This window comes from Pelodiscus sinensis, chromosome 5 (assembly GCF_052426305.1).
Source record: "Pelodiscus sinensis isolate ZL-2025 chromosome 5, ASM5242630v1, whole genome shotgun sequence".
Classification (NCBI taxonomy): Eukaryota; Metazoa; Chordata; order Testudines; family Trionychidae; genus Pelodiscus; species Pelodiscus sinensis.
Genome location: NC_143056.1, coordinates 126,137,374 through 126,159,170, shown reverse-complemented (window position 1 = coordinate 126,159,170; position 21,797 = coordinate 126,137,374). Strand labels below are relative to the sequence as shown.

At 51.3% G+C, this 21,797-nt stretch overlaps 2 protein-coding genes across 5 annotated transcripts; one reads left to right on the top strand and one right to left on the bottom strand.

Moving 5' to 3' along the window:
* Positions 1–1,681: 1,681 nt before the first annotated feature.
* On the bottom strand, positions 1,682–8,726 carry LOC102457734 (pepsin A-like). Of its 2 annotated transcripts, none has more exons than XM_075926056.2 (9): positions 8,671–8,726; positions 7,887–8,043; positions 7,288–7,405; positions 5,454–5,572; positions 4,978–5,177; positions 3,914–4,030; positions 3,311–3,446; positions 3,088–3,213; positions 1,682–1,831 (listed from the first exon to the last, which is right to left on the bottom strand). In XM_075926056.2, the coding sequence occupies exons 1-9, from the start codon at positions 8,724–8,726 to the stop codon at positions 1,682–1,684; spliced, it is 1,179 nt and encodes a 392-aa protein (XP_075782171.1). The 2 variants fall into 2 exon arrangements, with proteins under 2 accessions (XP_075782171.1, XP_089634873.1); XM_089778747.1 differs by having other exon boundaries at positions 3,088–3,180.
* LOC112546735 (pepsin A-like) lies at positions 7,386–19,900 on the top strand. 3 transcript variants are annotated; one of them, XM_089778745.1, is made up of 9 exons: positions 7,386–7,463; positions 12,901–13,057; positions 14,149–14,266; positions 16,487–16,605; positions 16,873–17,072; positions 17,665–17,781; positions 18,337–18,472; positions 18,603–18,695; positions 19,627–19,900. In XM_089778745.1, the coding sequence occupies exons 1-9, from the start codon at positions 7,426–7,428 to the stop codon at positions 19,759–19,761; spliced, it is 1,113 nt and encodes a 370-aa protein (XP_089634871.1). In that variant the 5' UTR covers positions 7,386–7,425; the 3' UTR covers positions 19,762–19,900. The 3 variants fall into 3 exon arrangements, with proteins under 3 accessions (XP_089634871.1, XP_089634870.1, XP_089634872.1); XM_089778744.1 differs by lacking the exon at positions 7,386–7,463 and adding an exon at positions 11,725–11,780 and having other exon boundaries at positions 18,337–18,499; XM_089778746.1 differs by lacking the exon at positions 7,386–7,463 and adding an exon at positions 11,725–11,780 and having other exon boundaries at positions 16,487–16,609; positions 16,880–17,072.
* The last annotated feature ends 1,897 nt before the right edge of the window (positions 19,901–21,797 follow it).

The window sequence follows — 21,797 nt, the reverse complement described above, 5'->3', positions numbered from 1 at the left end:
ATAATTTTATTCCTGGAGGCTCCCAATGCACACCATTAAGTGTGTAAAGGGCCAGCCAGGTGTAGGCACCACCATTGCATGTTCTTTATGAGCAAGGGACTGCAGCAGGGGGATGGATAGAGAGCCCCCAACTAAACATCATCAGTTCACCACTGGGGTACTCAGGATCTCCTTTTATGTTAAAACCATCAGGCGCCCAGGCACACCTGCGAGTGTGACGGGCTACCGAGTAATGTGGGAAGGAAAAGGGTTACATGTGTTTCTACAGCAAAGTGAAATCAGTCTCTGCTGTCTCTTAGCTCTGCCCCCATCCGTAACACCACCTCAGAATGTGGCCTCGCACTCCCCCAAACATAGCCCTCAAGCTGACATGGGAGTGAGCCAGCCCCAGTGTACAGTATAGTACCAAGTGTTCTCCAGGAGACGGGGTCCCCTCCCCTGCCATGCACTGCAAGCCTGAGACATACCCCACTGGGTCTGGCTTGGACTGTAGTTCAGTCAGTCAGTGACTGTGACTCTGAGCAGAGACTCTGACATGGGAGTGCGCAGCCCTGCCCCCAGCCAGCTCCTGGGTGCTAGCTAGCCAGCAGGCTGGGCACAGCCAGGGAGAGGGTGTGAATCATTACAGCCAATGAGCATCCTCTGACCCCCTCAGATGGGAGAGCTCAGTAGGAAATCACAGGGGAGGATAGAGCTCAGGGCTCTGCTACCAGGCCAGAGTTTATCACCCTTCCGGACCCAGTGTGGCATGGGCTGGGCCTGCTGGGATAAGCAATTAACAGGCGACAGGGTGTGACTACACAGCTCGCACCCAGAACAGGCGGTCCATGAATCATGTCGTACATAATTTGATGATTTTTCACGACCCACCAGCTTTGCGGCACTGAAACAAACATGCACGATGGCTGCATTTAGCAATTTATAGACAGCCTATCAGCCAGGGGTGGGCAATAAAATGGGGGCAGTTTGCCAGGGTTAGCCTCTGGTGGGTCGCTACTGCAATATTGACCTCCACCTCCGCAGGTACGGGTGATTGCAGCTCCCATTGGCCGGGAACGGTGATGTGCAGCCAATGGGAGCTAAGATCCCCTGTACCTGCGTAGGCGCAGGTAAATACTGTGGTGTGAGGGCCCGCCAAGGGCAGACTGGATGGTGTTTGCCCACCTTTCCCTAACCCCATCCAGGAGGTCTGGCTGAAAGTAAGAACACAAACAGGACAGGAGTGAGGGGCGTTGGCCGAGCGGGGTCTGAGGTGGGGTGGGAGCTGCTGGTCAGGTGAGGGGCCATCAGTAGAGCTGTGTGTGGGGAGACAGGGCTGGAGAAGCAAGAGGTTGTTGTGGGTCAGGGAACGGGGCAGTGCTGTGGGTGGAAAGAGCACAGGGCTGGCACGGGAGGGGGCTGAAGGTTGGAATTGGGAACCTCAGCAGTAGATACGGTGGGTGGGTGGGATGTGGGTCGCTCTGCCCATCAGAGAGAGACAACTTACTCCAGTGCTCATCTTGTCCTTTATTCTACTGTCCTAGAGGAGAGAGGGTGAGGGGGGGAAGGGGACTAGCATGCGTCCGTTCCGTCCCAGCAGCATTGGGGCTCATTAGCCCAATGCACGTTGTCGGGGCGCTGGAGAAACGGAGACTCTCGGGGTGCTGCATTCCACAGCAGGGTCCCGGGCACGGCACCGTGCTCATGCCACGGGGGCCAGGCCCACTTGGTTGTTGGCTCTGTCGAAGACAGCGTAGTACAGGCGGATGAAAATGTCCCCGAGGATCCAGAGCTCTCCGGAGGCGGTGGGGAGGTTGAGGCCTTCAAAGCCTGACGAGCAAGAGCCAGAGCTCTGCGCCGGGGGAAAATGGGACACGGTAGTTAGTGGGCTGGAACGGCAGTGCCCCCTAGAGATACCGTCCTGCAGTGTGGGCGTGCGCCTGTGTCCTTCTGGGGAATGGGGGATCTCACCACTGCCAAGCTGGCTCAGGGCAGGGCTCACAGACCTTTAAGGGACATCTTGGGGATGCAGAAAGGGGGTTGGTGAAGGAGACCCAGATGCTCCAAGGTGTTGAAGGGCATAACTGCCATTGAACTACCTTTGGTGGATTTGGGCCTCAGAACAGCCCCGTTGCCCCAGCCTGAGGCTAAGGGGGGCAGCCTGTCTAATGGGGAGACAAGCCAGGTGCCGGCCACTTCTGTCCATGATACATCCCTGGGGGAGGCAGAGCGGGCTCCCTCTAGCCGCCTGGCCAGGCTCCCAAGGGAGCATAAGAACGGCCGTCTTGGGTCAGACCAAAGGTCTATCTAGCCCAGTATCCTGTCTGCCGACAGTGGCCAGCACCAGGTGCCCCAGAGGGGTGGACCGAAGACAATGATCTAGCAATTTGTCTCCTGCCATCCTTCTCCAGCCTCTGACAAACAGAGGCCAGGGACACCATTTGTAGCCCCTGGCTAATAGCCTTTTATGGACCTAACCTCTATGAAATTATCTAGCTTCTCTTTAAACTCTGTTATAGTCCTAGCCTTCACAGCCTCCTCTGGCAAGGAGTTCCACAGATTGACTACACGCTGTTGAGCAACTACACTGGGCCACCAGAAATCCTGCTGTGATTACAACTGGGTTAGGGCTTCCCCACTGCCTGTCCCTAGATACTGGCTGGTAAAGCAGCTCGCCTGTTCCTCCCCAGAGGGGAGCAAACTTCCACCATGGGGAAGGAAAACTCCATTCTGAGGCCCATGCCTTGCAGCACAAGGCAGTGATCTCTGGGGTAGTTGCTCACTTGAGCCTCTCCTAGCCCGGTGAGGCCCTGCCCTGATGTTCTCCTGCCATGGCCAGTTCTACAGGCTGCCTCGCTGCCCTTCTGGGAGGTGACATTCACTGCAGGCCTGTCTTGCCCTTGAACGTTCCTGCCCCACGATCCCTATGGGGAAAGAGCTCCCTGTCCTCCGCTCATTGTGGGGACAGACTCTGGCCTGCTTCTCAGAGATGCTCCAGCAGCCTCGTGCTGGCTGGGTGGGGGGAGTTGCCGGCACACCCAGTGCAATGGCCTCAGGCACAAGCCCTGGCTAAGAGGCCCCAAGGGGCTTTCTGAGCAGGACACTCACGTTGCGGATGTAGGCGCTGGCGGGCACAGGGAATGCGATGCTGTTGATGGTGAAGACGATGTCGGGCAGGCTGCTCATGGCGCTGCAGCTGACCTGCAGGGAGGAAGGCCGCACAGGGTCAGGTGCCTCTGGGACACCAGATTCTGCAGTGAGAGAGACAGAGCGTCCCATCGCTGGGCAGCCACCGCCGCTAGATGCCTCCATCCCCACTCCCTGCCCTTACCGCGCCATTGCTGGCGCCGATGTAGTAGTCGATGTTGGAGATGCCAGTGGTGGGCCCAGCCAGCAGAGACGTGCCAGTGTCAACGATAGCCTGGCAGCCACTGGAGCAAGCGATGGCCTGTCCATTCATGGTGATGCTGGAGGAGAGAGAGTCAGGGGCATGTCCCCAGGAACACTGCCAATCTCATCCCCATGCAGCCCATGGACCCACCCCACTGCCTCCTGCTCTGACTGCCAGGAACTGTCCCCTGTTTCAGCCTAAACATCTTCCTTGGCTATTGCCCATCGCTCCTTGTCCTGCAGCCTTCTGGGATTGAGATTGATCTCACTTGGGGGGCCACAAACAGCTGTCAAGGGGTCGTGACCACTCTGCCCTGCCCTGGATTGCAAAGGGAGGGATCCTGGTGTGGACAAGGTGGAGAACCACGGATCAAGCCTCCTCACTGGTGACCCCCTTTCCGATAGCTCCACGGAACAGCTCGACCCCCATGTCTCTTGTCTAATCTCTGTAACCTGAGCATCCTCCGGCTCCCAGGTTCATCTTCCTGTGCCCGTCTCCTCAAGGTTGCATGAGGATGGGGAAGGGCCAAGAGGGGGGCGGTACCTGTCCAGGGTGATTTGCCAGTAAGACTCCGCAGACAGAGGGATCCAGTTGAGGTTCCCAGAGTAGTAAGATGAGTCGATGCCGCCGAACATCACAAAGCTCCCACTTTGGTCATCTCTGGAGAAGGGAGAGAGGAGAGCCAAGGGGGGTGCATGAATGGTTGACTAATGTGCAATAGCACACGCACCATCTGAACATAAGAACGGCCAGGCTGGGTCAGACCAAAGGTCCATCTAGCCCCGGGTCCTGCCTGCTAATAGTGACCAATACCAGGCTAGGGATGCCACCACTCCCATCCTCCATGAATGTATCCAGTTCTTTTTTGGTCCCTCCCCTGCTAGAGAGAGGCCACAGCTGGGACGTGCTGGAACAGTCAGAGCTGGCCACATCAGCCTCTAGTAGTGGAGCTGGGACAGGCTGGTTGGCTGAGTGAGACACTTCAGCCCCTACTTTGATAGCTGTATCTTGCCTGATCTCAAAAGCTAAGCATGGTTGGGCCTGTCCTAAAACTGGATGGGAGGCAACCTAAAAAAGGGTCAGGTGTTCGAGGCTGTGGTGTCAGTAAGTTCTACTGCTCCCTTTCCGTCCCTCACTAAGCAGATGGTTCTTAAACCATCTGCTCTGGGGTGTTAAAAGTCAGGGAGTTGTGTGGGTGATGTATTAGGGTGTTTTCCCCCTAGGAGTCAGCCTAATACCAAAGACTTACTGTAAGGCTTGACAAGACCCTGATGCTTTCTTGTAATCATTAGTAGAGCCCTGCAAATCCACAGATATCTGCTTTATATCCGTGGCTATCTGCATGCGTGGACGTGGATGCAGATATCTGTGGATTGTTTTTGCAGACGTGAATACCAATTTTGTATCTATGAAGGACTCTAATAATTAGAGATACTAGTGTTCACTTCTGCTCCCAAAATGTGCATTACCAGTGTGCAGTGGCTGTCATGTTCCACCCCAGAGGTGGCTGCGTTTTGGGGAATTCTGATGCTGACATCTCAGGGATCACTGTGTGTATGAGAGGTGCTAGAGGAACGTGACTCTCGTTGCAGAGGAACGTGACTTACGAGCTCAGGTAGACGGAGAAGAGGTCCTGGGACACCAAGCCCTCGCTCATCATGTTGTCAAAGACGGGGGTGGCTCCGGAGGAGGAGATGCTGGGGTAGGCCAGACCCAAGATCCCATCAAAGGGAGAGTAGTAGAGGAAAGAGCCGGGCTCAGTTTCGCTCAGGCCAAAGATCTGGTTGGTGTCCACGAGGCCTCCAACCTTAGGGGAGGGATGGGGACAATCAGACACACCCTACACCCTGGGAGACGCTGTCAGGTCTACCAGAGAGTCCTTACAGCATGCGAATTCACAGAGAACACCATGTCCTGAACTGTGCAGTCCCTCCCACGAGAGAAGAGTTTTCATGGTCTCTTCTCTTTTCCTATCTGTGTCTCCCAGTTGACGGCCAGTAGAGTTCCGGCTGTAACTTCCCAGGGGCGCCTTGTGCTTCTATCTCTGACCCATTTCTCTGCTCCAGGGTCTTTGGTCTTTTACCTGGACGGTGTCGTAGCCCAGGATTCCAGTCATGCTGCCGGTGCCGTACTGGATGGAGACATTCTGATTGGTGGCCTGGTAGGTGGAGGAGGCTGATGGGTTGAAGCGGTTGTGGTTTGCTGCACGTACAAAAGGGTCACATGGTCACAGGCTGATACTTGGGATTCTCCCCCTGTATTGAAGGGCAAGGCTTGGAAGACTAGTGAAGTGGTGAATTCCTTGGTTGGGGGAAGTGTGCTCACATTGAACCGTTTTGCAGCTCTCAGCATTGCAATACCTATGTCCCTTTATGACTCTAGCCCTTGGTGTGTCCAGAAACCATTTCCCACCTCTGGCACTGTCTCACCTGACTATCCATGGACAACAGAGATGGGAAACCCTGTCGTCTCTCTCAAAAATGATTGTTTTTAATTAAAAAAATCAAATGGTTAAAAATTAAAATGGTTTTAAATTACAACCTCTCGTGGGCAAATCTAAACATATTATAATACATTAAAATTGGTCAAAGGAAATAAGTTACTGTTAAGCAGTGCATGTTTGCTACTGGAGTTTGAAAGGTAGGCTACTGCTCTGGTGGATTTCACTGACTCAGCAGCTGTAACTACCTATTGAAATGCAAAAACCAGCTTTTCACGGCATTTTTAACCAAATTCCAGTTACCAAGTAGAGATGAACATCTACATCACAGTAACAACATTAGGGTAGGTCTACACTAGCTCGTTAATTTGAGCAAGGTAGGCAAATCAGGCAACCGGAGTTGCAAATGAAGCTTGGGATTTAAATATCCCAGGCTTTATTTGCATGTTCCCGTCCGGCTGCCATTTTTAAATCCCCCTTAGTTCGAACGCACTGCCCGCAGCTACATGTGGTGGTTTAAAGTTAATCCAAACTAAGTCCTTAGCTCACATTAACTGTTACTCCTCGTGGAATGAGGAGTAACAGTTAATTCGAACTAAGGACTTAGTTCAAATTAACATTTCACTACCACGTGTAGCCACATGGCAGTGAGTTTGGGCTAGTGAAATTTCAAAATGGCAACCGGACGGGAACACGCAAATAAAACCTGGGATTTTTAAATCCCGGGCTTCATTTGCAACTCCGGTCACCTCATTTGCCTACCTAGCTCGAATTAATGAGCTAGTGTAGACCTACCCTAAGGTGCTACTAGACTATTTGTTGTGTTTTAAGTTTTTCCTGTTACAGACTAACTCAGCTACCCCTCTGAAGCTATTACAAATATACAGATTCAAAGTCTGAATAACTGTATGGTAAGGTCTATGAGGCCATGTCTACACAATGCAGAAGATCGACGCTGCTACAGTTGATCTTCCAAGGTTTGACTTAGACCTACTAGTTCGAACTAAGAGAGCACCTCCATCAGTGCCAGTACTCCTCTACACAAGGAATAAAGGAAGCCAATGGGAGTGTTAGCTCCCACTAACCTCCTGCTCTGTGGGCAGTGTGAAAACATGATTTAAAATACATCGACTCCAGCTACGTAATTAACATTGCTGGAGTTGTGTGTCTTAAGTCGACGTTCCCCTTTAGTGTAGACCTGGCCTAAGAGATTACACTCAAAATCTACCGATTTATTTAGTGAGAGGCAGCACCGAGTGTAGTGTGAAAGCTATATTGAGTTGCTAAACAGCTTGTTTTAATGGTTACCTGCAAGGAACAACTTCCTTCAGGAAAATAACTGGCAAGTACAAATGCAAAGCCAGGTTACCATGGATGATGTCAATCTAGGTTTCCCCATGACTGATTTAAATCGCTCTGATTTCAATCAGTCTGCCCAACGGGCATGCCCAGGCAAGAGGTGCTGCAGGTGACTTACAGCAGGCGGCACTGGAGCAGTACACGGAGGGCACCCACAGGTTGGAGGAGCCGGTGTCGAAGAGGACAGTGAAGTCCTGGGCTGGGGTGCCGATAGAGATGGTTCCACAGTACTCGATCTGCCAGAGGAGGACGAAGGATGATTATAAAGAGAGGGACCCATGGGCTAGATCCACAGCTGGTGTAAACTGGTGTAGAACTGGCTGATTTACGCCAGTGGAGGGTCTGGGCTATGGAGTTCTTGCTAAAGACTCAGCCTGAGCTGGTGTTTCTTTGCCATCGCTTTGCCCACTGTGGCTCCAAGTACCTGCTGGCATCAGATGCACAGAGTCACTTAGCTCCAGTCTCTGTCAATCTCAGCATGTGGGGGGGGGGGGCAGACGGGGAGCTCTATTCTCAGTGTTTTAATACCATCCAATTACAACAGGGGCTGGCTGGCTCAGCATAGGAGCTGGACTGCAAAAAGGTGGGTGCTTGGTTGGAAGCACATGGGGGGTTGGGGCACCTTTGGGAGGAGGGAGAGATCCCCTGTTGACAGAGGAGGGGGAAGCTTTGATGGGGAGAAGGAGGCTACACGCCCTGCTGGCTTGCCATACTCACGTCCATGTAGTTCGTCAGGGGCTCAGTAGCAAACTGGTCTCCCAAGCTGGGGAAATACTTAGAGGCCGGGTTGTAAGGGTGTTTCTTGAGGAAATCCTCCAGCAAGCCATGTTCCTTCAGGTTCTGCCTCAGGGATTTCCGCTTCTGCAGGGGGACCCTAAACAGCAAAGGTAGGGAGAGAGCCTGATCGATAATAAGAAATCAGCACTAGGCAAGCCTTGTGTTCAGAGAATACCATGCAGCGCTCACCTTGCGCTGAGATCTCTTATTATAGCTGGGATTAGCACAGGAGGATCGGCAAGCGGGGTGCCCCGTCCACTGAAAGTCAGTGTGAGCAGGGGATATAATTCACACCGGGGTCTTGGAAATCCCTGGCCCATGAGTAACTAGCATGGAGGGGGGCTTAGTATGCTGGGAGCTATACTGCTACGTAGTATAAGACAGTCCCCCTCTTCCAGAGCTGATGAAATGAAAGATCATGTTCATTTTTAACCAGAGAACTGAGGCTCAGCCAGACTCAGTGACTTGGTCGCACAGGGTGCCGGTGGCATAACCGGGAAGGAATCTGGATTTTTCCAGGTCCCACCCCGCTGCTGTAACCACAAGTCCCTCCTTCCTCCTACCTGTACCTGCCATATAGCCCAGGGACAGGTCCACCTGCTGCCTTTTAAGGAACGGCGCGTGGAGAGGAGAGCGTTAGAAGGTGCTGCTGCAGCTAAGGACGTTGCTCTGTAGAGAGCCGAGCTCAGCACCCTGGTGTTTCTTGTTCCTCCCCCATACTCACTTTGTCACCAGGCACTGAGACAGCGCCACCAAACTCAGGAGCAGAAGCCACTTCATGATGTTCCTTCACACCCAAACTGATGGGGAAAGAAAAATGGGGGCGCTCAATGTAGCACAGCCCCGGGGTGCTGCTCCTTATATACACACCGCGCAGAGCCTTTCATATTCCTATGAGTAGCCCTGATAAGAAACGCAAACCTGCCGGATAAGATTGCCTGAGATATCCTTGAAAGCAAGGCTTGTAGGACATTCCTTCTGCATGGATTTCCACCTTCTCTTTGCAGTGATCTGAAAACAGGCGAGTCCCCTAGAAGGAAGGGGTGAGAGTTAGCGGACGTTTCCGAAGGTTTGCAAAGAAAAGCCATTGAGTTGTTTTAAAGAGTAAACAGGAGGCAGAAAGAGGAACTGGGAGCGGATGAAGAGACATTTACCACTTGGTCATTGGTTCCCATCTGGCCCCGTGTTGGGAGAGAGGGCAACAGTTTCAATACAGCTGTGTAGTGGGAAACTGGATTATGATGCTTAATGCTTCTAGGTGATTGATATGACTCTGAGCGCTGAAGTCAGTGAACTGGCAACTAGGACAAGCCATAGTGGTTGATTCAAAGGCTATGGAGCCTATTTCTCTCTTTGGCACGGATCTGTCTCACGCAGTTCAGTAGCAAACATCTTTGTCACCTGACAGCTCTTGGATAAAATATGCTGGTATTCCCCACCCTTTCCTAGTGGCACATGTCAGGGTGGGGAAGGATCGGGTGGGAGCACTTGGTTTAGGTGGGGGTAGATACACGTGATGTGACTGCCCTCAGCAGGTCTGGGGGAAAATGGTAAATTGTGGTTGGCCATGGCAGGACTAAGGCATTGCGGGGGGACCACGGAGGCCACCAGTGGAGGAGACGAGGGAAGAGATGTCCGGTCCTTTTTGGGTAGTGGGTAAGGTGACCATGACAGGATTTAGGGAGAGAGAAAAGGAGACCCCCAAACTGGCGAGTGATGACTGGGGCCGGGAACAGATCATGGGTTCAAGTCCCAATGGCAGGGATAAGTGGGGAGGCCTCACTGCTTAGCCCTGACAATGCAGCCAGCCATCCTATTCCTGGCAGCCATCCTATTCTTGGCAGGAGCCATCCATTGTACTTGGGTACCAGGCCCTGTGCCCATGTGCCAGGAGCTGCTGGTCTGCCTGAAATCACAATGGCAATCTCATGAGATTAGACAAGAGCATTTAATTTTCCATTTAGCACTATCCACACCTGACCCTACGAGGACAAGCAAACACCAGGGGAAGGATGAAGTTTCCACATGACTGGGAGTGAAGTTGCCTTAGTCCAGGGACAACTCTAACAAAGGGATCTGGAGCAGGACAGGCCTGACTTTGCCGCGCTGTTTATGAAAACGTATCCGTTTGTATAAATTAATCTGAGCCGAACCGGTCCTGAAAATCACCTTATCCGATATCTCCCGATGCCCCACCGTCAGGTCCTGGCATGCAGGGTTTGTCTCCCAAATGAGCAGCTGCTTTCTATTCCGTGCTCCAGGTTTTTCAGGAAAGCGACATCAGAGGTCACCAAACATCCATCACTTGACTTGGGCTCAGACTGGAGGCCTCGAAGTGGAAGGCTCTGTACGCCAATCCTCATGCTGGCCAGTTTGGGCCATTCCTGAACTTGCCAGGTGGCCGGTCCCTGTGTTTGTGATGCTTCTCAAAAGGATCTTTAGTTCAAGGCAGGAATTATTCCATCCTGTGGTTCGGAGGGAGGTTTATGATGGTGAAGCCCTGGTTAGTGGCAGGAGGGAATGTGGCTTGTGACGTGTTTTCCTTGTCAGGAACTCGGTGCTGCTAAATGGAAAGTAACCCTTGTCAAAACTGCTGGGATTCTCATTCCTGATTCAGGTAGAGCAGATGCTCCTGGAGCCTGGCCTGAAACTCCACTCCAGTGGCTATTCTCCTGCCAGGAACTGAATGGCCGCGGTGCCAGGGCTAAGAAGTAGGACCTTACTCCCCCGCCATGCCATTGGGGCTGGAACCCACAGTTTGGCTCTGCACCAGGAAATCAGTCTCCAGGGTTGGGGCCATCCAGGATTTCCTCCTTTTCTCTCTCTCTAAGGTCTAATTGATGTTGACCTTCCCACGTGCCACGGAAGGCTGGACATCTGCTTCTTGATTTTCAGCAGGAGCCTCCCAGAGCAATAAACAATAATTCACGGAAGCTCACAACCCGTCTCCAACTTTTAGCGGAAGTAACTGGGCCATGACAGAATCTTAACCTTTGTCACTGGTATGAATCTAAGCCCTGGGGGCAGGGGAACCAAGAGTCAGAGTCATGCTGGGGGCCCACCTCCAGCAGCTGCTCCAGCCCAGCTGCTCCTGTCCAGCCAAAGGGGGTCTGAGCCAACACTGATCATTGCTGGGGTGGCTACTCCAATGGCCCTGGGGCTGATAGCTGCTCCAGCCCTCCCCTGGAAGAAGCCATGGAATCCATGCTCTCCGTGATAGAATTGTAGCCTAGATCTAGAGGCGTAAAGCGCCATATCTCACTTCCTCACTACATGACTGCCTAGCGTGCAGGAGACTGGACTAGATGGCCTACACATCTGGGGTTCTATGGCTGTGTTGCAAGGGGGGTGTGTGTGTGAAGGTGTGGAAGGCTCCAGTCGCCTTGAGGTGCCCTCTCTCCAGCATGGGGCTAGACTGGAATCAATGACTGAGAAGTGACAATCTCCACATCCCATTCCTGTGTGCCTCCCGCCTCGTTCTTTGAAACCACTCAGAAACTTTTCTTTTCAGAGCTTAGACAGGAAATGTCTCCAAACTCCCCCCCCGCCCGATGACACCCCCATTTTCAGGTCACAGACAAATGAAGGTGGAAATCTCTGGACTTTGAGTGTTCGTGAAAGGACATTTTGGAAGATCTTATCGGGCAGGTTTGCATTTCTTATCGGGGTTTTTCACACGATAAGAGAAGCTCCGAGCGGTGTGTATATAAGACGCGGCCTGCAGGCGTTTCTCTACATTCGACACTCATCGCCACCGGCCTGCGCATCAGAGAACATCATGAAGTGGCTCCTGCTCCTGAGTTTGGTGGCGCTGTCTCAGTGCCGGCTGACAAAGTGAGTACAGGGGGAACACACCACTTTGGGCTGCTGAACTCAGCTTTCTATGCAACCGTGTGGGGAACGTCTGCCCTGGTCTTGTTCTCTTCTCTACTCTCCATTAGTGAATGGGCAGCAGCTGGGAATGGCCTCTTAGCTTTGTGCTGTGCCAGAGGAACGAGGAAGGAAGACCTTGTGGTCAAGGCACTGGAGTGGCATTGGAGAGATCTGGGCTAATTCCTGGCTCTGCCACAGACTTCCTGTGTGACCCTGGGCAAGTCACGGAGTCTCACTCTGGGGATCAGGTTTCTGTATGCGCAGTGGAGGTGATAAGATTTGTATTTATTATTCACATAATAATCACAGCATCTAGGAACCGTAAGGCATGACCCAGAACTGCATTGTGCTAGGCACTGGAAGACAGTCCCTTCCTCAACTAGGTAACAACCTCAGTGTGAGATAAGAGACAACAGATAGATGTGGTCAGACTGAGAGGGGAGTACAGTGGACAGTGTTCACTGCACACCAGCAGCCAAATCCTTAGGTTTGAAGGATGACAGTGAGGTAGCCTGTGACTCATGTGGATACAGGTAGTAGTGGAACTTGTGGTTGTGGGTGAGATGACACAGAGATGCGGGGTAGAAGGAGAATAGAAGGGGACCAAGCGCAAAGCCCTGTGGAACCTGCACAGAAAGTTGGAGGGCTGATTCCCGTAAGAAATCAAAGCAGCAATTACAGCTATAGGAGGTGAGCCACGTGAGAAAAGTAGTGCTAGCAAAGGGAGAACAAAATGTCAAGCAGAAGGGGATGGTCGACGGAGTCGAGGCAGGTGATAACATTTCCTTTCCCCATCTTGTTTATTTCAACTGTCTCTTCCTGTGTTATTAATGCTGGTCCCCAAACGCTGGGCCAGCGATCTGCTAGCACACGTGGGCTGAGATTTCCAAGGACCTAGGGAAATTACGTGCCCAAGTCTCTTTCATTTTTGATGCACTGGGCAGCCAGCTCCCTTATACTCTTTTAATCCTAGGTGTACTAAGAGATGTTGAAGCTGGATTGTAGGGTACGTCCCGACCACAAGGCTTGTCTACTGTCTATCTGTTATTGATCGGTCTCTCTCCCTGCCTTTGCTGATTAGGGTCCACCTGCAGAAGGGGAAATCCCTGAGGCAGAACCTGAAGGAACATGGCTTGCTGGAGGATTTCCTCAAGAAACACCCTTACAACCCGGCCTCTAAGTATTTCCCCAGCTTGGGAGACCAGTTTGCTACTGAGCCCCTGACAAACTACATGGATGTAAGTATGGCAGGAGAGCAGGACTTGTAGCCTCCTTCTCCCCATCAAAGCTTCCCCTGCCTCCGTCAATGGGTGATCTCTCCCCCCTGCAAAAGGGCCCCTTCCACTCCCCCATCCATGTGCTTCCAACCAAGTTCCCATCTTGCTGCGGCAAAGAGCCTGTGATGGGCCACCCAGCCCCAGCTGTGATGGGATGGCATTAAGAAGAGCATTGGGATAGAACTCCCAGGGTGTGCTGGCTCCCCTCTTGCGAACATGCCCTCCCACACACGGAGCTGCAGGGATCTGAGGTAGGGATGTTAAATATCGGTTAATTGAATAGTCGATTAACCTCGTGAATTCTTATTGGTTACTCGACTATTCTATAGTCCTGGGGGTGGGGCCAGCAGCCAGAGCACTCCAGTCCCCACTCCCAAGAAGCCCCCTGTCACTCTGCACTGATGCCTCTGTATCAGAGGCAGCAGTATGGGGTGTCAGGCGGGAGCAGGTCTGTGAGGGAGCCAGTTTAAAAACCAACTCATGGACCGGCTGCCTGATGCCCCATGCTGATGCCTCTGATACAGAGGCAGCAGTGCGGGGTGGCAGCTGCCCCATCCAGGAAGGGTCTGAGCTCTTGGACCTGGCACGAGTCAGAACTGAGCCAGGCTGCCTGGCCACCTGGCTCCTAATACACTTTAAATGCAGAGCCGCAGCAGGGGTAGGTCCCAGACCTGGTGGGAGCCAGGGCTGAGCTGGGCTGCTGGCCAGCCTGCTAAAAATGTACTGGCAAGGGGGGTGGGAAAAGCGTGTAGTCTATAGCATCAATTTGTAAGCTTTTTGTTGATCATTTAATCGACTGCACTATTACATCCCTAGCTGAGGCTAAAACATTAAGCTCCCCTGTGGTCATTGGATGCCAGCAAGTTCTAGAAGCCACACTGGGCAAAGTGATGGCACAGAAACATCATCTCAGGCTGAGTCCTAAAAAGGGCACCCAAGGCCAGATCCTGAGCTGGCGCAGCTATGCCAGTTCTCTCCAGGTGACAATCTAAGCACTGGATGGCCATGTTGGGTCCCTCTTTCTCCACTGGGTCTTTGTTCTGCTTTGACAGGCTGAGTACTTTGGAACCATCTCTATCGGTACCCCGGCCCAGGATTTCACTGTTGTTTTCGACACCGGCTCCTCCAACCTGTGGGTGCCCTCTGTGTACTGCTCCAGCCCAGCCTGCAGTAAGTCACCTGCAATGCTTCTTGCCTGGGCATGTCCGCTGGGCGGGTTGACTGAAATCAGAAAGATTTAAATCAACAATGAGGAAACCTTGATTGACATCATCAATTTTAATCTTGCTTTGCGTTTGCATTTTTTGGTTATTTTTCTGAAGGAAGTTGATTCTCAGTGGTTTGTAACCACTATAAACAGATTGATTTGCAACTATATAGAGCTTTTACATTATATTTGGTACTTCCTTTAGCCAATCGGGGGAGAAGGGGAGAACATGATGTCAATACACATTTATTTAAGCAATTAACATAACTTTACATAGATTTATTCAAATTCTTACATTGTTCATTTTTATTGATGTTACAAAATCATGAAGGAAACATTTTTGTTTACTACACAATGATTAAGTATTCATTTGTATCAAACTCAATTTGGATGGAAATTGGAATTCATTTTAAAATGCAAAATCCAGCTTTTTAAAATAAATTAATTATAGCACCTTTTAACGGGCACCCACATGTTATCGAAACATGTTTTGCATTTAAAACTAACTGATATATGAAACAAAGGAAACGTTATCTGGAGTCAGTGAATTGAAACAAATTGTTTCTGATCAGCGGGCCCTTCCAGATTTTAGAACTTGTGGAGCTCATCCTCTCACATTCAGTTTTTATTCAGAGGTTGGAAGAGAGAAACCAGCATTCCCACTTTTTCAGCTTCCAGTTGTTTTCCTGTGTTGGAATGAACTGACCTAGTTAAGAAATGGACATGAAGAAAGTATTCTCTCTGCTTCCTCAGAAGAGCCTTTTGCTGTTGAAGGCTGGCTTTGCCACTTGAAGAAACTCTGTTTCCAGGTGTTGAATTTGTGAAATCATGTTCTGTTGACTTTCTGTAGCACTTTAAAACATACAGGCTGTGTCTACACTGGCCAGTTATTCCGGAAAATCAGCCGCTTTTCTGGAATAACTTGCCAGCTGTCTACACTGTCCGCTTGAATTTCTGGAAAAGCACTGACAATCGAATGTAAAATCATCAGTGCTTTTCAGGAAAAACTATGCTGCACCCGTTCGGGCAAAAGTCTTTTTCCGGAAAACTGTTCCGGAAAAGGGCGAGTTTAGACAGCAGAGATTTCTTTTCCGCAAAAAAGCCCCGATTGCGAAAATGATGACCGGGGCTTTTTTGCAGAAAAGCGCATCTAGATTGGCGCGGATGCTTTTCCGCAAAACGTGCTTTTCTGGAAAAGCATCCTGCCAATCTAGACGCGCTTTTCTGAAAATGCTTTTAACGGAAAAGTTTTCCGTTAAAAGCATTTTCGGAAAATCATGCCAGTGTAGACGTAGCCACAGTGCGTAACAGTACATTTTGTATTTAAATGAATGGTTTTAGTAAGTTTGGGCCTTAGCAAGGGTTGCCATAATTTCAACATTAATTTTCAATAGGTTTCTTTTTAAAAACAGAAATACACTGACATTTTAAAAAATCAAAAATTTTAATCATCACTTTTTATCCATCTGGGAAGCCAGAGAACAGCAGGTCTTCCTCCATTGTCCCTGCATGTTATGCACAGTGTCGGAGTCCTGGTCTACACTTATTTCAAAATAACAAGCGGAATGTCCACCCTACCAAGCCTGTTATTTTGAAATAAGGGGCTGGTTATTTCAAAAGAATAACTCCTGCTTTCCTTGGGAAATAAGCTTATTTCAAAATAGTTATTTTGGGAGTTTTTATTTTGAAATTTAGGGCACATCTACACAGCAGGGCAAAAATCGAATTAAGATACATAACTTCAGCTATGTAGCGGAAGTCAAAATAGCTTAATTTGACTTTTGGCGCTGTCTACACAGGAGGAAGTCGACGGAAGAACACTCTTCCCTCAACTTCCCTTCCTCCTTGTGAAATGAGGATTACAGGAGTCAGAGTAAGAAGTCCTTGAGTCTGACATTATTTAGAAATACTGGTTTGCTATGTAGACGTCCACTGTGTTATTTCAAAATCATTTCCTAGTGTAGACACGCCCGGAGGGAGGAAACAGGCCCTAGTAAGACCTGAAGCTAGAGCTACAAAGGCACTTAGGTGTAGCAATGCAGAGCACTACGGTGTGTGATTCTTAGGCACCCTGTCCCCACTCAGGAATACACAGCTGGAGTAGTGATGCAGGCTCCCCATACAACACATGGGGCGAGTGACAAATGTCAGCCTCTGACTATTTCACTCTCCTGTGCTTGCAGCAAAACACAACCGCTTCAACCCGTCAGCCTCCTCCACCTACCAGGCCACCAGCCAGAACCTCTCCATCCAGTACGGCACCGGCAGCATGACTGGGATCCTGGGCTATGACACCGTCCAGGTGAGTCACGGGAAAGGAGCAAAGCCCCTGGAGCAGCCATGCTGGGAGATTAGGGGTTAGAAGGACAGGATGCAGCTGGGAAGCTAAAGCAGGGTATAGTATGAACGGGGGGAGGCAGATAGAAAAAGGGAAGAGAAGAGGCAATGAAGCACAGTGCAGGGCACAACAGTCTCTGAGAACTCTCCAGGCCATGAGACCTCTCTGGCAGACTTGACAGCTTCTCCCGGGGTTCCGGCTGTGTCTGACTGTCCCCATCCCTTTCCCAAGGTTGGAGGCCTTGTGGACACCAACCAGATCTTTGGCTTGAGTGAAACCGAGCCCGGCTCCACCTTTTATTACGCCCCCATGGATGGGATCCTGGGTCTGGCCTACCCCAGCATCGCCTCCTCCGGAGCCACCCCCGTCTTTGACAACATGATGAGCGAGGGCTTGGTGTCCCAGGACCTCTTCTCCGTCTACCTGAGCGCGTAAGTCAGGGCTGGAAACAGCCCATCTGCGGGAGCGAGATTGATGTTCCTCTAGTGCCTCTCACACTCAGTGATGCTAGCTCCAGAATTCTCCCAAAGCAGCCACCTCTGGGGAGGATCATGGCAGCTATTCCATGCCAGTGATTTACGGTTTTGGGGCAGAAACAAACACTAGGGCATTGGTATTGAACAGGCTCCTGGGTGAAGATGGTAACTGGGCTGAGCACTTTCTAGCCCTTGGCTGAACTATCTGCTCAGAACTGACTCAGAAGGAACAGGAGCACCCAAGTCAATGACATCACTGCTTCAATCAGCTGGGCCTGCCCACATGTTGGCCAGGCCCTAACATGCTTAGTTTTTGAGATCTAGGAAGAGAAAGCCCAAATGATTTCAATGTGCGGGGTGGGGGGAGGTGCTCCTCTCATCCAACCACCCTGTCCTATCTCTGCTACTAGACATGGATACTCCCAGCTCTGACTGTGCCCCAGCCCTGCTCAGCTGGGCTCCTTCCCTAGCAGATGGTGCGTGTGCTATTGTCTCATTAGTTGACCGTTCATGCACCTCCCTTGGCTCGCCTCTCTCCCTTCTACAGAGATGAGCAAAGCGGGAGCTTCGTGATGTTCGGCGGCATCGACACATCTTATTACTCTGGGAACCTCATTTGGATCCCTCTGTCTGCGGAGACTTACTGGCAAATCAACATGGACAGGTATCACCCCCCTTGGCCCTTCCCCATCCTCATGCAAACTTGAAGAGAGAGGTAAATGGGGATGCATATGGGAACCAGGAGAAGCTAAGCTTAGAGTCTAGACAAGAGGCAAGACAAGGAAGCTGGGATCACAAGGAAGGGGTCTCACCAGCAAGGAGGTTAGATGGGTGGTTCTTTACCTTGTTCCTGCTAGGATCCAGAGATGTCCTGTGTCTCCCATTAGGGACAGCATAAGGACAGCTCCTCACCTCTGAATCCCCTTTCCCAGGACCCCTTTCTCTTCTGGCGAGCTCTGTTCAGTACTAAAATAGAGGACAGGGTGGTTGCAAACCTGTGTCCCCTAAGGCTGATCTGTCCTAGTTGCAGAAGGCAGTTGGACAAGGAGCAATGGGCAATAGCCACGGCAGGGGAGCTCTAGGGTGAAACATCAGGGGAAAGGTTTTGGGAGTTGTAGCAAGAATCACTGTGCAGGCCTTTCTCCGGTGTCTCCTGGGCTGTGTGGGAATGAGCTCGGGAGTGTTCCTGGGGACGTGCCCCTGACTGTCTCTCTTCCAGCATCACCATGAATGGACAGACCATCGCTTGCTCCAGTGGCTGCCAGGCTATCATTGACACTGGCACGTCTCTGCTGGCTGGGCCCCCCAGTGACGTCTCCAACATCAACTACTACATCGGCGCCAGCAATGGCGCGGTAAGGGCAGGGAGTGGGGATGGAAGTGTCTAGCGGTGGTGGCTGCCCAGCGATGGGACGCTCTGTCTCTCTCACTGAAGAATCTGGTGCCCCAGAGGCGCCTGACCCTGTGCGGCCTTCTTCCCTGCAGGTCAGCTGCAGCGCCATGAGCAGCCTGCCCGAAATCATCTTCAACATCAACGGGAACGCGTTCCCTGTGCCCGCCAGCGCCTACATCCTCAACGTGAGTGTCCTGCTCAGAAAGCCCCTTGGGGCCTCTTAGCCAGGGCTTGTGCCTGAGGCCATTGTGCTGGTTGAGCCGGCAACTCCCCCCACCCAGCCAGCACGAGGCTGCTGGAGCATCCCTGAGATGCAGGTCAGAGTCTGTCCCCACAATGAGCGCAGGGCAGGGAGCTCTTCCCCCACAGGGATCGTGGGGCAGAAACGTTCAAGGGCAAGACAGGCCTGCAGTGAATGTCACCTCCCAGAAGGGCAGCGAGGCAGCCTGTAGAACTGGCCATGGCAGGAGAACATCAGGGCAGGGCCTCACCGGGCTAGGAGAGGCCCAAGTGAGCAGCTACCCCAGAGATCACTGCCTTGTGCTGCAAGGCATGGGCCTCAGAATGGAATTTTCCTTCCCTGTGGTAGAAGTTTGTCTCCCTCTGGGGAGGAACAGGCGAGCTGCTTTGCCAGTTGGTAGCTTGGGTCAGGCAGTAGGGAAGCCCAAACCCAGTTGTAATCACAGCAGGATTTCTGGTGGCCCAGGTTAGCTGCTTCCTTGGGAGCCTGGCCAAGAGGCTGGAGAGAGCTTGCTCTGCCTCCCCCAGGATGTGTCATGAACAGAAGTGGCTGGCTCCTAGCTCACCTCCCCCATCGACAGGCTGTGCCCCTTAGCCTCAGCCTGGGGCAGCGGGGCTGTTCTGAGGCTCAGCACCACACTGGGAGTTAGGTATCTAAATAGCACCAAGAATTGGAACTCAACTCCTCAATGCCTCTCCCTGCAGACATTAGAGTTATCCTATTGAATCCCTCCCCAGCCTAATGCTACTCAGTGTGAGACCTCTGAGATCACAGCTCCATATGTAACAGGCCCAGGTCTGTGCAGGCCCCACCGGACGCTAAGTCACTGAAGCAGCAGCCCAATAATGACCATGTCCTCTTTTCCCCGGGTGCAGGATTCAAGCTCTTGTTCCTCCAGCTTTGAAAACATTGACCAAGGGCTCTGGATCCTTGGCGACGTCTTCATCCGCCTCTACTACGTTGTCTTCGACCGGGCCAACAACCAGGTGGGCCTGGCTCCTCTGGCGTGAGCACGGTGCCGTCCCTAGGACACTGCTGTGGAACAGGGGTCCTGGATAATCTCCATTTCTCTAAAGTCCCAACAATGTGCATAGAACTAGTGGCTCTCCCCCCGCAATCTCCCACACACCATCTCTCCTATAATCTTGCCCACAGTAGAATAAAGGAATACAAGAGCACCTGAGTGACCTGTTTCTCTCTGATGGGCTTTAAGTCCGGACCCATTCTTTGATTTATTTTTTTGAACTTGGCTGCTATGGCCACAGCTACCTGCCTATGAATTGTAGCTGAACCTTTTAACAGCTGTTGTACCCTCTTATCTGTAAGGACCTGTGGTTACCATTTGTCAATTGGGTTTCTGCAGTGTAGTAGTTATCACCTTTGCCCTAACGTGCAAAAAGTCCCTGGCTCAAAACTGGGCAGAAACAGGTGTCTTCTCTTGATGTTGTGAACAAGGTTCAAAAAGAGCCAGATAAATCCATGGAGGCTAGGTCTATCAATGTTTATTAACCATCGTGGGTAGGAATAGGCTGTCAGAGGTTGGAAATGGGTGACAAGGGAGGGATCACTTGATTCCCTGTTCCGATCACTCTCTCTGGGGCATTGGCTACTGTTGGCAGATAGGACACTGGGCTAGATGGACCTTGAACCTGTGGCCGTTCTGATGTTCTTATCCGTGATGCCTCCACTACCCATTGTTCTGGAAGCCTACATGTCTTTTCCAGTTACTACAGACGCCATTGTTCTGGAAGCCAGTTATTGCCTTTTCCAGTTATTGCCTTGCAGGGGATAACCCCATGAGAGACCAGAGAGTATCCATAAGAATAAATGGCAATCACTGATCCCAACCTTTACCCCACTGGGAAAGGCAGAGTAAGAGCAAGGCTTTGTGGGAAGCAGCAGAGCAGTGTCAGGGTCTCTGGTGGGAAACGAAGGGTTGCTCCGGGCTGTGGAAGGCCCTATGCTTCCCCTACCTCCCAGGGATGGCTCTGGCTGTGACATCTATGGGAGCTGCTAATTTCAGAATCAGCTCTACTTTTTATTTATTAGGGGAACATCCTTCTTATCCTAAAGTCACTTCAAGATAATTTACTTGTTGGGAACATAACTGAACCTTTTTTTTGGCAGGGGAGAGGGGGTGTTAAAAAAGCCAGCTTCCTGAATTTTTTTGTAACACCCTATCTAACACTTTAATGTTTTTCTGCTGGAGTGCAAATTAGGATTGCACATAAGAAATCACAGTTTGTTCCATCCCGTGGGAACCCTGGCAAAACCCAACTACTTCCCTTGAAAGGTATATGAAAATTTGTAACAGCTGCCCCGGTGTAAACAGATAGCAAAGAAAGCAGTGGCCAGATTCAAAACTGAAAACCACTGGTCCCTTCCTAGAGTGAAGGCTATTACCTTCTAATACCTAACTACTACATGGGCCATCTGGGGTGTCACCTGATTAAGGGGGGGAGGGAATCAACTACCAGTCCCAAGACTTTCTGCCAGTTTTAAGGAACAGCCACCAGAAGGCAGCAGAACCCAGATTTGACTCTATTACCAAAACCGGTTGGCTTAAAAGCCCATCAATTGTGTGATTCCAGCTGTTCTAACTGGGCAGGGAGCGCATTGTGAGACAAGGAATAGTAACGTTTGCTTCAAAAGCTAATGGCCTGGTTTGGTTTATGAGGCCTTCTACATCGGGAGGTGTAACAACAAATGGCAGGGGAGGAAGTACAATCCAACAGCTTCAGGATGGGCTATGTTGATGGCATGAGACTGAGGCTCCGGATGCTTGGGCTGAATTCCTGGTTGTGCCACCAACACTCTGTGGGACTTTGGGCCTGCTCCTTTCCCTCTTTCTGCCTCAGTTCTCCATCTGGAGAGGAGAATGGGGATTATGAGCCTCCCTTTCTCTGTTCAGTTTGGAATCTCTTCAGAGCAGCTGCTGCCTTTCACTATGTGTAATGTGCAGAGCCTAGCTCCAGGGCACAGATTTTCATTTTCATGTGGCCGAGACCTGAAAAAGGGGTGTGTGGGGGGGAGGGAGTTTTGTGCA

Coding starts and splice junctions, on each gene's coding strand:
- LOC102457734 (XM_075926056.2), bottom strand. CDS start 8,726: ATGAAGTGGCTTCTGCTCCTGAGTTTGGTGGCGCTGTCTCAGTGCCTG. Junction 8,044..8,670: donor TCTCAGTGCCTGGTGACAAA/GTGAGTATGGGG, acceptor TTTGCTGTTTAG/GGTCCCCCTGCAGAAGCGGA. Junction 7,406..7,886: donor CCCTGACGAACTACATGGAC/GTGAGTATGGCA, acceptor CTCCTCTGGCAG/ATCGAGTACTGTGGAACCAT.
- LOC112546735 (XM_089778744.1), top strand. CDS start 11,725: ATGAAGTGGCTCCTGCTCCTGAGTTTGGTGGCGCTGTCTCAGTGCCGG. Junction 14,267..16,486: donor CTGCTCCAGCCCAGCCTGCA/GTAAGTCACCTG, acceptor CTGTGCTTGCAG/CAAAACACAACCGCTTCAAC. Junction 16,606..16,872: donor TGGGCTATGACACCGTCCAG/GTGAGTCACGGG, acceptor CCCTTTCCCAAG/GTTGGAGGCCTTGTGGACAC.